This window comes from Vulpes vulpes, chromosome 1 (assembly GCF_048418805.1).
Source record: "Vulpes vulpes isolate BD-2025 chromosome 1, VulVul3, whole genome shotgun sequence".
In the NCBI taxonomy this organism is placed as follows: domain Eukaryota; kingdom Metazoa; phylum Chordata; class Mammalia; order Carnivora; family Canidae; genus Vulpes; species Vulpes vulpes.
In genome coordinates, this window is record NC_132780.1 from 153,162,430 (window position 1) to 153,179,349 (window position 16,920).

General features: G+C 34.8%; 1 protein-coding gene across 7 annotated transcripts in view; it reads left to right on the top strand.

Moving 5' to 3' along the window:
- The window catches only part of ZNF451 (zinc finger protein 451), an 88,933-nt gene extending 72,885 nt beyond the window's left edge, over positions 1-16,048 (top strand). For 5 of the 7 annotated variants that reach the window (XM_072734742.1, XM_072734746.1, XM_072734761.1 and 2 more), the window contains 2 exons: positions 3,278-3,343; positions 14,292-16,048. In XM_072734742.1, coding sequence (XP_072590843.1) covers positions 3,278-3,343; positions 14,292-14,338 — 113 coding nt within the window. In that variant the 3' untranslated portion in view covers positions 14,339-16,048. The remainder of the gene's footprint in view (positions 1-3,277; positions 3,344-14,291) is intronic. The other 2 variants (XR_011996670.1, XR_011996673.1) reach the window with 1 other exon arrangement.
- Positions 16,049-16,920: the final 872 nt, after the last annotated feature.

The window sequence follows — 16,920 nt, forward strand, 5'->3', positions numbered from 1 at the left end:
ACCTGGGTGGTTCATTTGGTTAAGCATCTGACTTGATTTCAGCTCAGGTTTTGATCTCAGGGCCATGATTTCAGGCCCAGGTTGGGCTCCACACCCAGTGTGGAGCCTACTTATAAACTCTTTTTCTTTTAATTAAAAAAAAAATAGAACAAATTTTCTTATTTAAGAGAGGCACGGGAGAGGGCCAGAAGGAGAGAGAGAGCATCTTAAGTAGACCACACCCAGCAGTGAGCCGAAAGTGAGGTGGAACTCCCCATCTCACAACTCTGAGGTTATGACCTGAGCTAAAATCGAGTCAGATGCTTACCAACTGAGCCACCCACGCTCCCCAAAAGGGAACTAATCTTTATTGAGGGCCTACAATGTGTCAGTCACTGTGCTAGCTCCTTTTTATGTTTGTAATGTTTAAAGATGTTTAAAAACATGTTTAAAGAATAATTTCTGGGATGCCTGGGTGGCTCAGAGGTTGAGTGTCTGCCTTTGGCTCAGGGCATGATCCTGGAGTCCTGGGATCGAGTCCCACATCAGGCTCCCTGCATGGAGTCTGCTTCTTCCTCTGCCTATGTCTCTGCCTCTGTCTGTCTCTCTCTGTGTCTCTCATGAATAAATAAATAAAATCTCAAAAAAATTTTTTTTTAAAGAATAACTTCCACATGTTATTCTCTTTGCAACGCTTTGAGATAGGATGTGTTAGATTTTCGCATTTCATGAGGGAGTAGAGGTCCAGAAAGGTTCAAATGAACTACCTATGGCCAGCCACACAAGTATTTTTCTCTTTATCAGTACTTTATCAGTACTCTTTATCAGTTCTTTATCAGTACTTTATCAGTTCTCTTTATCAGTATCAGTATCTCCTACTAAGGCCGAGGCTTTAACTGACAAAAATACCTGGTTTTATGATGTAGAGAATTTAGTGTGAATTCTTGACTCTAATCATTTCCTTGAAAAATAAAGATAATGAGTCATTTTGCTGCAGTGTTTGTATAAAGGTACCAAATATAAGAATTAAAAAAAATATAACAGGGATCCCTGGGTGGCGCAGCGGTTTAGCACCTGCCTTTGGCCCAGGGCGCGATCCTGGAGACCCGGGATCGAATCCCACGTCAGGCTCCCGGTGCATGGAGCCTGCTTCTCCCTCTGCCTGTGTCTCTGCCTCTCTCTCTCTCTCTCTCTCTCTTTGTGACTATGTGACTATCATAAATAAATAAAAGAAAAAGTAAGGGCTTTTTAAAAATAAAAAATATATATATATATATAACATTTAGACAGATGCATAGTGGGGGGAGGCAGAAAATAAAAGGTTTGATTGTGGTTTCTGGTATTGCTGATTATATATTAAACATAGCCAAAGAAAGTGATCAGCACTGTAAGTTCCCTTTTATCTCATAATTAAACAAAGGAACCCTATTTCAGCCCTACTTTTCAGTGTTTGAATTTCTGCATTACCATTCTTTACTATTTCATTGGTGACGATTGCTTATATAAAAAATTTTGTGGGCTCTTAAGTATCACAGAACTTGGCCATATCTTGTAGCTTAGTTGAAGAATATTGACTTGATTTATGTAAAATTTTCTTTTTAAAAACACAGTTTTGTGTGTTCAGTTGGTTATAGTTCTTTAGTAATTAAACATCTTGAAGTTTTATGTAAAGTATTAACTGACTTGGAGTTTTTTTTCTTAGGTATTACAAGGATGAGCTTGAACATTAGGTTTGTTATGAATTAGTGAATTCAGACTGAAAACGGATTTTACAATGCTTTGAAATAATTTTTGTTGAATTTGAATGCCACAGTACCTAGGACTTTGTCGTGTCTGTTTGCTTTATTTCTTCATTTTGGAATGAATGGGTGGAAGAAAGTATTAAGTATGATTGGTATCTGTAGAGTCATACCAATTACACAAATTTGTAAAGTCATATTAGATATTGAACATAAAAGTTCACCCATGCTGTGAAAATGCAGCTAGCATCATACTCTAACCAGGAGGTGTTATATGAAAGAATTGTTGAATTTAATTTAAAAAGTCTGTCTGCCTGTTGTTTCTTCAGCCTGCTAACGCGACTGTCGATAGGTCACCAGCCTAAAAATATATGATACAATTCTTTTTAAAGTAATGAAAATAGGAAAGAATATTCATGATCCTCTGTGCTTTACAGAGAGTGCTGATTGAGGCAAAGGAAACCTTTTTTAATTTTTGCAACCTAGGATCATGCTAATCCTTGTGATTTAAACCTACAGTTTTGCCTTAGGCCTTACATGCAATGATTGTTTACTGCAGTTAAGACATGTTGCTTTTGACTGGCATTAACTCTGAATTGTAATAACAGAAACCTTGGGTACTTTCTCTTTATTCCTTATGTTTTAAGGCTTAATTTGTTGTTCTTCAAATTGTCAGTATAATGTTTTATTTCCCTAAAACATTGCTTGAAATATTTGAATTCGTAGTTGTATATAATAGATTGTTTTAAAAAATAGTATTTTTGCTGGAATGGCAAAAGATGACTTAAAACAAATTTTTGCAGCAAAGAAATTAAGTGGAAATATAGTGGTTTTTTTAGAAACACTTAAAAAATCTTTATTTTTTTTTTTACATATTTTCCACAGAATCAAATATGTCCATATGACTTATATTATTTAAACTCTGATTCAGTCACTATGACGTATATATTGATTAAAATGTAGTTAAAGTGATAAATCCAATATTTGGTCACTGGACCAAATTTTAGGTGACTTTTGCAATACCTGATCAGTCATGTCCTTTTTATAGACCTAGGCCTTTTATGAAAGTATAAAAGATGTCAGGTAAGTGAGCTTGTGCCATGAAGAGGCATTGCTAATTTAAACCTATGGTCTCTATAGCAATGAATGCAAGATTTTCAAAGTAAGAGTTATTTCACCATTTTAAAAAACTAAGATTTCATGAACTTTGGCATTTATTTGCTAGATTTAAACAAGCATACTAGCTTTTCTTAATTTCCAGATTTTTTTTTAAATAATAGAATTTTATATTTCATCAACAGTTGTGCTCAAAGAAATTTTCAAATAAGGTGTATATAGAGATGAAATTTGAATTGACTATTTCATTAGATTCTTTTTCCCCCTTTGATTTAAGTAGTATTTGGTAAGAATTTTAAAAAAGCAAACCTACAAGGAAAGTAGTCTAATAGTAAGCTTGGGCAGGAAGAAGTTATTGAAAATAATATTGTTTGAGAGTACATAAATTGTGGCACAATAACTCTTTCAGAAATACATTTGCATTTATTGATTCTGCCTTACAGAGTGTGACAGTGATGATAACCTGGGTATAAAAAATACTTCAATAGAAGAATTGAGATCCACAGAAGGTAATTTAATGAAGTTAATCCTTTTCCTGCTTGACTATATCTGTGTTTTTTAATTGTTCCTCTCTTGCCTCTTCACCGATTCTTCACCTTCACCTATTCCCTTCTACCCCTGATTTCAAAAACATTGTTTCCTTGTTTAAAAGAGAGTTTGCATTTTCTTATGTGGGATGACTTGGGACAAAAGCCTAAAATACTTTCTGACCCTTTGCAGAAAATGTTTGCTAAATTAAGAATATTAAAAGTTAAGCGGTAGAATTATGAAAAAAAAGCACTTATATCTGAACATAATAGACTGTTTCTATAAATTAATTTTTTTTAAAGATTTTATTTATGAGAGAGAGAGGCAGAGACACAGGCAGAGGGAGAAGCAGGCTCCATGCAGGGAGCCTGATGTGGGACTTGATCCCGGGTCTCCAGGATCAGGCCCTGGACTGAAGGTGGCGCTAAACCATCCAGGCTACCCTTTTTCCTCCTCCTTAAAGGAAAAAGCTATTTTCTTCCATAGGTTAAAAAGAACTTTTTTACATTAACCTCATATCAAGTCATTTCCTGGCTGTACCACTATTTGGTTATGTCATATGCACCTTTATTTACTTTGGTTTTTACATAACAGACTGTGTTTTATAATAACCATGGGGAAAAACATAATAGTGATTTTAGAGAATAGTTTAAACTTTACTGAAGAATTGGAGCCATTATACAGGCATCTCTAACAATAAAGGACAACAGTAAAAGCCTTAATATACATTAGGAAAGTATTTGTTGTTGGAGCTTTGAGAGTGGAAATGTGGAGGCTAGAAAAGTAGGGAGGAGGAAAATTGGCTAAGCAAGCACAGACAGAATGGTGCAGATGATTTGTTTTCTGTATATTTGCTTGATCTCTCACGTAATGCAATTAGTTTAATTAAGAGCCTACTAGAGGGGCAGCTTCTCTCTCTCTCTTTCTCTGTCTCTCATGAATAAATAAATAAAATCTAAAAAAAAAAAAAAAAAGCCTACTAGAGCTTTGTGCTATTAGGAGTTTGGGAATTTGAATCTAGCACTGAAATTTATGCATCCATTCAATGAAGTAGAAAACTCTAATCTTTCTTATAGCCAAATTCAGTGGTTAAACAAAGTCGGCAGTAAATCTGCAGCCTGATTAGAAACAATTTTGGGCAACTTGTTTTCCCAACATGGTTTTTCAAGGTCTGGCTCACTGCTTGGTAGCAACATGATCATGGGTTAAACAAATGAAAGAATTTTTGTGAGTTAGAAAAACACCTGCCACCTAAGTTGTTTATCAAGGCCACTAAAAGATAAACACCATTGAGCATCTAAGTAATTCAGACTTGGCACCCTTTATTTATTAGCCATTTATGACTAATCCATGGAAGATTGTACACAAAATGATAATTTTTAAATAACTACTTTTGGGAAGTCTTCACAGTTTTTATGGTTCCTAGCTAACCTAAGAAATCTGAGATATGTGTAATGCAATGTGTACCAGAGTTTCTAACATTTTGTTATCCATGTTATTCTATGATTAGGAGAGTTTTTACATTTTTGTGATTCTTTAGTTTGGCGAAAGGATTACTTTTATTAAAGAATTCAAGAAAAGATCCTTTAAATTTTTAACTAGTTGTCATATGAAGTAGGAAAAACCAACTTGAAAAATCAAAGTGTTATGTGTGTGCTCTATTTTCTGATGCTTTATATAAATAAGTTTGAGAGACACAATGTTCTATGTAAGTTAAGGAATATGGTCTCCTCCACAGTTTCCTCTGGTACCATTCTTTTCCCCTTTTTCCCAACAAGAACTAGCTCAAATATCCTCATTTCGGTTGAACCATAAAGAATTGACATTTTGTAGATATTTTTGTATAGTCAGTACTTGTAGATTTATCATCTTTAGGGAAAGCTAATTACTGCCTTCTCTTGATTCCTTCTGTATTATACCAAGTAGATTTAAAATTATTGTCTTGTCCCATTTAGAAGTAGGATCCTGTTTGTTGTTGTTTTTATTTCAGTAGCACCTAGTATTTGGCACTAAATAATTGTTTGTTGAAGAATAAACTTGTAACAAACTCAGAACACATTAAAGCTACCAGGACTTGTCTTTTTATAGTTGTTAGATAAGTAACAGAGGCCATTTGGCTAGGAGAAGAGTTGGTGATTTTGTGGACCCTACACCATGGAAGCAAAGTTATATTTTAGTCCAGATCTAGTAGCAAAACTCAAAAAGGTTTAAGTAACTTCTCAAGCCTCTTTTCATTCTTTCCCTTCCAAGCACAACACTGTAAATGCCCAACAGTAGCAAGAGGCAGGATAAATCTGCTTGTGACTTTTTTTGCCAAGAGGAATGGTTGTTCCCCTATCTGTCGTCCATTCCCACCACCATAATTTGTTTCATTCTTTGTTCTCTGTAGACCAATGTCTGACTACCTGTGCCAATCATAAAGATCCTCTACAATCTATTTTGTATATCAGAGGAAATAGGGACCACATAGTGTGGTGGTGTAGAGTGCAGACTGGATTCAGGACTGCTCTGCTGTCATATAATATTGGGCAAGTCATTCCTAATTTTAAAAAAAGTTAATACTAACATACCTACCTTACTAGAATAATCTGGTACATGGTAAACAGTACATGTATTAGTTGCCACTGCTATTACTGTGATTTTGATCATCATTATTACCATTATTCACTGTTACTTGCATCTAAGGCCTGCTTTGGAGAATGGCTACTTAGAGATATCTTCACTCAAACCACTAGAAAAAAAAAACAGCTTTATGTAGATGGTTGCCAGTACAAAACCATCTTTCTGTAAATGTCAGTGATTTGCCTTAGAGTTTCTTAAATTTATGGCAGTCATCATATAATTAATCTTATAATTAGTAAAACATATTGACAGGATAAGAGAGAAAAGTCTAACCATAACTCTTCTAAACATTAAGTAATTTGCCTTCAGAATCACAATCTCAAAATGAAGAGGCATGATTCACGTGTAAGTATTCTAACCTCTGTTACTGAGTTCTTTCCTATTCTACCATAATTACCTCTTTTTCAAAGATAATAAAATTGAGGCAGACACATACTTTCCACAAATGTTCCTTATTTCTTCATAGAGCTTTCAGTTATTGTCTAATGTTCTTTCATTTCAACCTAAAGGATTCCTTTTAGCATTTCTTATAAGGCTGGTTTGCTAGTAACAGACTTCCTTAGCTTGTGTGGGGAAGTCTTCATTTCTCCATTCTTGAAGACTGGCTTTGCCGGATGTAGAATTCTTGATTTACACGGTTTTTTTTCCCCTGCTACTTGAAATATGTCATCTCATTGCCTGCTGGCCTTTTGTAGTTTGATGAGAAATAAACTATTAATCTTTCTGAGAATTTGTCATACATGATGAGTTGCTTCTCTCTTGCTGTTTTTGTCATTTTTGGCTTTTGGCAGTTTGACTATGGTGTGTCTCAGTGTGGTTCTCTTTCAGTTTCTTGGAGTTTGTTGAGCTTCTTAGATGTGTAGATTTGTATCTAACATCAAATTTGAGATATTTATTTTCATTACTTCTTCAGATATTCCTTCTGCCCCTTTCTTCTCCTTCTGGGACTCCCATAATATATCTTATTGCATTTGATGGTACTCCACCAGTCCCTTATCCTCTGCTTGCTTTTTTCCATTTTTCATTCTATCTTCAAACCATATAAATTGTCCTGTCTTCAAGTTTGCTGATTCTTTTTTCTGTTTGCTTAAATTTGTTAAACTTCTGTCATGAATTTTTCATTGTAGTTGTACTTTTCAGCTCCAGAATTTCCATTTGATGGGTTTTCGTAATTTCCATCTCTTTATTGATATTCCCATTTTGTTCATACATTGTTTTCCTGATTTCTTTTAGTTCTTTGTCCATGGTTTACTTTTGCTCTTAGAACATACTTAATATAGTTGGTATAAAGTCTTTGTCAAGTCCAATGTATAGGCTTTCTCAGGGACAGTTTAACCCAATTTTTTTTTTTTGTCCCTTTAAATGGGCCATACTTTCCTGTTTGTGGGTTTTTTGTTGTTGAAAACTGGGTATGCAGATACTCCAGTACCTCTATAAATCATATTCTATCTCTTCCCCAGAGTGCTATTACTATTGAAGGCTGCAGTTGTCCCTTTGTTTACTTACTTTTCTAAACTACAGTTGACCTTTAAACAACATAGGGTTGGGTCACTGACACCCCTCCCACATACAGTCAGAAATTTATTTATGATTTTTAATTTCCCCAAAACATAATTACTACTAGCCCACTTTTGACTGGAAGCCTCACCAATAACAAACTGTTGATTAACACTTATCTTGTAGGGGTGCCTGTCTGGCTCATTTGGTTCAGCATCTAACTCTTGATTTTGGCTCCAATCATGATCTCAGGGTCCTGGGATTGAGCCCTGAGATAGTCACCATGGTCAGCAAAGAGTCTGTTTGAGTTTCTCTCTCTCTGCCCCTCCTCTCAGTTGCTCATGCACGCACACATTCTCTCTCTCTCTCTCTCTCTCTCAAAATAAATCTTTTAAAAAAATAGTCAATACAGGGGTGCCTGGGTATCTGCCTGCAGTCAGGTCATTATCCCAGAATCCTGGGATCAAGCCCCTTATCAGTCTCTCTTTATTTGAAACAAAACAAAACAAAACAATCTGCATATAATTGGACCTACACCGTTCAAACCCATGTTGTTCCAGGGTCAAATATATTTTTGCAAAAAACTATTACTTGTCCTGTCTGATCGCCAAAGTATCCAAGCATCTATTCTACTCTCTTCTTTTCTACTCTATTCTATTTTTTATTTATTTATGTTTTTGGTAATCTCTACACCCAACATGGGGCTTGAACTCACAACCCTGAGATCAAGAGTCACATGCTCTTCTGACTGAGCCAGCCAGATGCCCCTAGTCTCTATTCTTTTCTTTTTAAATATTTTATTTATTTATTTATTTGAAAGAGACAGAGATAGCAACCAAGATAGCACAAGCTGGGGTAGCAATAGAGGGAGGGGGAGAAGCAGACTCCCCACTCTGCAGGGAGCTCGATGTGGTGGTTAATCCTAGGACCCCAAGATCATGACCTAAGCCAAAGGTAGATGCTTAACTAAATTAGCCACCCAGGTGCCCCCCATGAAATCTTTTTTATCTGTTATTAATATAGCCACTCAAGTTTCCTTATGCTTAATGTTTACATTGTATATGTTTTTCCATCCTTTTACATTCAATTTATTTGTGTCTTTTTAATGAAGGTACATCTCTTATAGACACCATGAAGTTCAATCTTACTTTTTGATTTATTGTAATAACAATCTCTGTTTTTAAATAATGGATTATTTAGTCTATTAACATTTAATGTAATTTCTTACATGATTGAATTGTTGTCTGCCATTTTGCTTTCTCTTTGTCCCCTCTTTTACCTTGTAGTTCCTCCTTCCTTTTGGATTATTATAATACTTCTATTTTACTGTATTATATGTATTTAGTTTTTACCATTTTAATAGATCTATTGGCTTTTTAACCCTTTGTATTTTTATGGTTGCTCTAAAGATTACAATGTATACTTTTTGTTTTTTATAGTGTATTGAATGCCACTATACTTTATCTAAAATGTAGGAACCTTCTAATTTTATAGGTTAGTTTATGTCCTGCCCCCAAGTCTCTATGCTGTAGTTGCTGTCTGTATTACATCTGCATGTATTTTAAGTTCTACCAGAAAATGTTATTTTTTTGCTTTTAACTGTGCTGTGAATTTTAAAGAAAGAAAAGAAAAAATACATAGCCTTTTATTTTTATTCAGTTACCATTTTTAGTGACCTTCATTCTTTCCAATAGAGTTTACCTCTAGTGTCATCTTTCTTCCCAAGTTTTTGAATTTTTTGTAATAGGCAGTTTTGCTAGTGAATACTCTTTTTTGTTTATAGAAAAATATCTTTATTTTTTGTTTGAATTTTGAAGAGAAAGTTCTATCCATTATTTATTCATAATTTTCTGCCCCATTTTCTCTCTTCTTTTGAACTCCAGTTATACATATGTTAAGTGGCTTAAACTTACCACAGGTTTGTTCATTTTCTTCCAGTCTTTTTTCTCTCTGTTGCATTTTTTTTTTTTTAAAGATATATTTATTTGAGAGAGAAAAGAAGAGAGCACAAATAGGACAGGGGTAGAGGGACAAGGCTCCTCCTCACTGAGCATGGAGCCTAATTCAGGATCAATCCCAGAGCCCTGAGATCAGGACCTGAGCCGAAGTCAGATGCTTAACTGACTGAGCCACCAACAGGCACCTTTGTTAGATAATTTTTCTTGTTCAACTTTCATGTTTATTAATACTTTTTTTCTACCTTCTTCAATGTTAAGCTCACCTGGTGAATTTTCCATTTCAAATATTATGTTTCTCAGTTCTGGAATTTCCATTTAGTTGGTTTTTAAAACACATTCATTTCTCTGTTGAGATTTCTTACCCATTTATCCTTAAGTCCTTGAAAATATAACTTTTTAAAAATTATTTTCTGCTAATTCCAATAGGTTGATTATCTTGGGGGTTAGTTTCAGTTGGCTGCTCTTTCTCTTGACTGTTGGGTTATATTTTTTTCCTTTGCAAATAAATTGATTTTTGATGTATATGGATGTTGTGGATATATATATTACAGATTCTTTGGATTCTGTTATTTTTATCTGAGGAATGTTTTTTGTTTGTTTTTTGGTGTTCTTGTTTTGTTGTTTTACCTTTGAAGGCAATTACCTTGCTAGACCTAAACTCCAACCTCTGCCTCCTCCAAGCAGGCAACAGCTAAAATTGCTTACTTCTTTTACTTCCCAACTGTTGTTTTTCACTAAGAATTTTAGCTCCTCTCCTTTGTATGCTCACTTCACAAGTCAACTAAGAGTTTGTAGATTTGGAGGATTCTCATTCTGTTGCTTTCTTGTTTCTTCTGGGATACCTTTCTTTCTTTCAAAACCTCCCTTCCCTGCAGCTTCACTTGCTATGCTTCTGTGACTGACCAAACTAGATATATACTGGGGTGTATGTGTGTGTGTGTGTGTATGTATGTATATATAATGCCTTAAGCCACAGAATTTGACTTTCTCATATAAATTCTGTTACTTGGTTCCACAAGGATTGACAAATGCCCTGAGGCAACAAAACCATAAAGCTGCACATTGAACCTGGTGCAGTTGGCTTCTTTTGGTGATCAGCTTCTGTCCTGTTTCTACCTGATTTTCGTTCTCTCCAGTGCCTCAAAATAGTTTGTAATTGTTATCTGTGGGATGGTTAATCCAATATGAGCTACACCACTATTAGAAATGGAGCTATTGGGATCCCTGGGTGGCTCAGCGGTTTGGCGCCTGCCTTTGGCCCAGGGCGCGATCTTGGAGACCCCGGATCGAGTCCCACATCGGGCTCCCGGCATGGAGCCTGCTTCTCCCTCTGGCTGTGTCTCTGCCTCTCTCTCTCTCTCTCTCTCGTAAATAAATAAATTTAAATAAATAAATAAATAAACAATCTAAAAAAAAGAAAAAAGAAATGGAGCTATTGAATTGGTTTTTGTTTTTATCATCTTTTAACTGCCAAATATTCATATAACCAGTGTACACAATATTTTTGTATTCATATCTATTTTATTTTTAGTTTTCTTTTTTTATTCTTATTACTGATTTGTAAGTTATATACTTAGTTTCTAGATTTGTGGTTATATTGGCATTTTGCCACATGTTTAATATATAACTTAAAGACTAAAATATACCTACATGCTGTCTGCCTTTATACAACAATAAAAAGACTCTAGAACACTTGAATTCTGATCCTCTCCCCCAACTTATATGCTGGTATTCTCCAGTGTTTGGTTCTGTGTGTGTATATGTGTATTGTATAATGCACACAAAAATTATACGAAGCATCTCACAAAGCTGATAACCATCCCTTAGGTTAAAAAAATAGAACATCACCAACACATTAATTTGCTAGGGCTGCCATAACTATATACTACAAACTGGATGGCTTAAAACAACAAATTTATTATCCCACAGTTTTAGAGGTTAGAAAACTAAAGTCAGGTTGTCTGTAGGACCATTTTCCTTCTCGTAGCTTTTAGTTATTAATAGGAAATTGTAAGCACTTCTTGGCTTTATAGATGCATCACTGCAATGTGCCTTCATCATCATGTGGCCATCTTCTACCTGTGTGTCTGTCTTCCCGTGGCATTATCTTTGTTATATAAGGTCATCCATTGTGTTGGATTAGGACTCAACCTAGTGACTTCATCTTTATTACACCTGCAAAGACCCTATTTTCAAATTAGGTTACATTTATAGGTACCAGGAATTTGGACATATGTTTTGGGGGGAACATAATTCAACCATAATGGGCACCTGGGTGGCTCAGTGATTGAGCGTCTGCCTTTGGCTCAGGTCGTGATCCTGGAGTCCTGGGACTGAGTCCTGCATTGGGCTTCCCACAGGGAGCCTGCTTCTCCTTCTGCATATGTCTCTGCCTCTTTCTGTGTGTCTCTCATGAATAAATAAATAAAATCTTTAAGAAAAAATTCAACCATAACAACTAGTACCTTAGAAGTATCCCTCTCATTCTCTCTTCTAGTTACTTCCCCTGTGTTCCTTCCCAAAGGATAGAGGCCGCTATTATGTCTTAAAATACTAGTGTAGTAGCACTTGATTTTGAACTTTATCTAAATAGGATTATACAGACCATCACTGTCCAATAGAATTTTCTGTAATGATGAAAGTATTCTATATCTGCACGTGTATGGTTGCTAATGGTTAACATGTGGCTGTTAAGCACTTGAAATGTGACTTAACTGAGGAACTGAATCTTGAATCTTATTTAATTTTAATTGATTTAAATATAAATAGCCACATAAGAGTCAGTATCCATCATATTGGATAGCATGAGCATGGTCTATTCTTTTATGTCTGGATGGCTTCTCTTATTTTTTTAAGATTTATTTTTTATTTGAGAGAGACAGAGCATCGGGGAGCAGAGGGAGAGGGAAAAGACAGTCCCAGGCTGACTCCGAGCCAAGGGTAGGGCTTGATCTCATGGTGTTGAGAACACAACATGAACTGAAACCAAGAATCAGACACTTAACCAACTGCACCACCCAGGCACCTCTGGGTGCCTTCTAATCAGCATTGTTTTATAGATGTTAGATGTTAACATGTAGCTTTAGTTTCTTCGTTTTTTTTTAATTTTTTTAAAAGTTTTATTTATTTATTCATGAGAGACACAGAGAGAGGCAGAGACACATGCAGAGGGAGAAGCAGGCTCCATGCAAGGAGCCCAACATGGGACTCAATCCTGAGTCTCCAGGATCATGCCCTGGATTGAAGATGGCACTAAACCACTGAGCCACTCAGGCTGCCCAGTTTCTTCATTTCTAAATAATACCTGTATAATATTCTATTTTATGTATATATCACAATTCACATATTCTTTATAGACATTTGCTTTGTACTTTTTGGCTATTGCAGGTAATGCTACTGTGAACATTCTCATACATCTCTCTTAATGCACATACATGCACATTTCTGGGAATATAAGAAGTGGCATTGCTTATGTTCAAGTTTAGTAGATAATGCCAAATTATTTTTTCAAAATGGTTGTGCCAGGTTTTTTTGGTCCCAGTAGTATATGTGAGTTCCCATTGATCTACATTTTCACCAATCATTTAAATTATTTATCTTTTAAAAAATAAATAAATAAATAAATAAATAAATTATTTATCTTTTAATTTTAGCTAGTGCTGGGTATATACTCTTATTTCTTTGTGGATTCGATCCCGGGTCTCCAGAATCACGCCCTGGTCCAAAGGCAGGTGCTCAACTGCTGAGCCATCCAGGCATCCCTGTTTTATACAAGTCTTGTCACTTTTTCTTTGCTAAGAGCATCCTGGCTTTTCTTTGTAATTTCTCATCCCTTTAAATTCATCCTAGGGCAACTCCTCTGACCTAGGTTCTAGCTTTAACTTAACATACAGTGTACACTAGCTTGTATTTTAAATTACAGAAAACATAATGTATCAGTGTCCTAGCTGAGAGGAAGGTGTAGCTGCATCTTAGAGGGATCACTGGCACCTTTGAACCAAGTTCTCAGAGACTGGACTTTGGACTGGATAGGATGAAATAAATCTTGTGTGAGAAGCTGGTGAAAGCCAAGAAATTGACATCTAATTCCACCTTCCTGAGTTTTAGCATCATTCTTAGGGAAGAAATGGAGAAACACTTGTTTGTAAACCCAAGAATGTCTTTCTTGTTCACTATTGTATTCTTATGCCTGGTATACAATGGGCATTCAATAAATATTTGTTAAATGAGTGCACATATATATGCTTCTCAAAAGACTTACATAGCCATGAGTTTCATTCTTTGCCTGAGATGCTAGAAAGCTTAAAACTAAACTTTTAATGCCTATGAGATTTTGGCATTTTATGGTTTTGCTCTTCTATTTCTATTTTAAGTCTTATATGTGTTGCCTCAAGTGATTTTAGAAGTTTGTTGACTGTCTGTGTCCCTAAAGGAAATAACTTGTAAGTTCCACAGTAAGCTCATATTATAATCCAATCTGAGATTATATCCAGATTCTCATTATTTTGAAATACTCAAATTTTATGAAGGAACTGCCAAGTCATCCTGATTTTCTCAACTTTGTATTTCCTTTTCTTCTTGAAAAGGTCGATGTAGGGGTACCTGGTGGCTCAGTGATTGAGCGTTTGCCTTTGGTTCAGGGCATGATCCTGGGATCCTGGGATGGAGTCCTGTGTCAGGCTCCCCACAGGGGGCCTGCTTCTCTGCTTCTCCCTCTGCCTATGTCTCATAGGAATAAATAAATAAAATCTTAAAAAAAAAAAGAAAAGACAGATGTAGTTGATGAGATTCCCATAAACACGTTTATTAGTTTTCTGCCCTAAATATTAAAATTATGTTTTTTTTAATGCAGACGTGGAATTAGAAGAAGCTATTAGAAGAAGTCTTGAGGAAATGTAAAGATATTACCACACAACATCAAGTGGCCTTGAAGAGACTCAGGAAAATGAATTCTTGAGTTTGTTTTCTAAAGGAGACCAGAAATCTGTTAGTACAAATGTATTTGGAAACATGATTTTTTTGTTTTTGCATCTGATACTTGCTTTGTATTTTTGTGCTATTTTGCAAAAATGTACAGAGGAATAGAATACATGTTAATGCAAATATAAATCATGTATTCTGATACAGTTATCACAGTTTTCCAGCTAACTTCAAATTTATATATTTAGGTTAAAAGAACTAAAAAGTAGAGAAGCTCTTGACTATTGTTTATATGTTTCCCAAATAGCATTAGTTGTTTAATTTTATTTGTACTGTACAGATGATTGTAGTTTATTTTTTTAGGAGTTAAAATGAATATAAATAAAGCTGTCATAGCTCAGTTTTTCTGTAAATTCTATTTCTCATGTGGCACTAATATAGAATACCTTTGAGATCTTGGTTTATGATTATTAGAAGATAGTAACGGAAACTGATCATGGAAACAGATTAAAATTTTACTGGCAATGTTTGTTGTGGGTATCACTCAGATGTAAGTCTTTAATTGGAGCAGCATGTTGCTGGAATTAAACAAAAACAAAATCCTAATTTCTTTGAAATTATTTTAAAAAAACTTTCCATTCCTTTTACCTGCCTAGACTTTCATGTGACTTGTTTTATCTGTTGTTTAAAGGGAATGATGTCAAAATGTTTGCATAGAATTAAATGTATTTTTAATAAGTCTTTTTTTAATATATATGTTTGTGTAAACATAATATTCTTCCAAAAAATAATGTTGAAGGTCTACTCAGGATAATCTTCCTTAACTCTTTAAAACTTTTATTTCATTAGAAGTATCTTCATTTTAATTATTCATTAAATCATCATTTTCCTATATTTGGTATTACACATTTAATTTTTAATTGGTCAGGCTCTATTGTGAATAATAATAAACATTACATGATTAGAAGACTAAGAAGGGCTTGTCATGCTATCTTCATGCATATGCTTCATGACCAGAAATGTCTTCACTAAATATTTTGAGTAGTAATTACATACCAAACTTAAAATTTTCTATAAATACAAATTTTTCTTTAAGACAAAAGAATCATGACTAGAATTTTCTTCTTTCTCTGTAATTGGATGTTTTAGTATAAAATAGCATAACTGGGGTTTTTTTTTTTTTATTACTATAACCTTTCCAATCCACATTGGAAGCCAATTTGTGTTTTTATTTCTTAAGATGTCAGTTATGTCTTACCTGCTTGCATTTTTTTTTAACTAGACATGCAAGTTAAGAATTTACCATTTTTCCAAAATGACAACATTGTACTTATAATTTGTATGTTAAAGTCGTCAAACACGGTTTTAGGAGGTAGTCATGAGCTAGACCTTAAGGACATCTTCAGGAGCTTGCTCAATAGTGAGGAGCAGAAAAGATGATCCAGAAAGAAGAGTGGTGAAGCAGATGTGGGGAAGAGAAATCAACACCTCTTTGCCAGAGGTGCCACACATGTACGTTCTGTTAAGCTTTTGTGGCATGTATGGTAGTAAATGAAGTTTTTTATATGACAGTAAAGGGATATTTCATCATGACCCTTAAAAAAAGATAGTTGGGTTGCTTAATGTTTTAATTAATAATTGTCACTGATTGTATTTCTACTTAAGCAATTAAAAATCATTTTAAAATTACTTCATAATTTGAACTTAATTTAGACACAAGTAATCGGTGGGTATTACAGAAAGTTATATGGATTATTAAATTATCAAAAGTAAATGTTTCCAAATTTGACAAATGCTTATCTTTTCATTACATCATTCATTCACTCCCTCACAAAGTATTTATTGAACACTTATCATATGCCAATGATTGTTCTAACCACTTGGGATATATCAGTGAGCAAAGCAAAGCCCACACTCCTTTATGGAGCACGTAATAAGGGGAAAGAGGGTTGGATAGAGTATTCTCCATTATCATAAGTAAATGTGTCCGGTGGTGGTAACTAATGAAGGAAAATTAGAGAAGGGAAAGATTGTGTTTCTGAGAATAAGTGGTGTGATCTGGCTTATTTGGAAGCATTACTGTAGTTACTGTATTGAGAACACACAGCAGAGGAAGAGTAGAAGCGGGAAGACCAGACAGGAAGGTGTTGTAGAAATGCAGGTGAAAATTGATGGTGGTTGGGACCGGAGTGGTAGCAGTGGAACTGGAGAGAAGAATCCTAGTATATTCTAAAAGTAGAGCTGAGGGGATTTACTTAGGGATTGGATCTGTAGGATAAGAGAGAAAAAGAATCCAAGATAATTCTAAAAGTACATGGTAGACTTTCAAACCATTCCCAGCATATCTTTGGATTCCAAGTCTGTGTCCTGATAATAACAAAATATATGTAATGAAGTCAAATAATACCCTACACAAATAGTTTATTAGTATGTAGATTGAATTCAGAGGGAACTGGGATCCAGACTGAAGGCCCTGTCTCCGTTCAAGTAGTTAAATGGCTTTGATCTCAGATAAAAAGGTTGTGATTCAGCTTTAAAGTGTTATTATCATTTTATGTGCC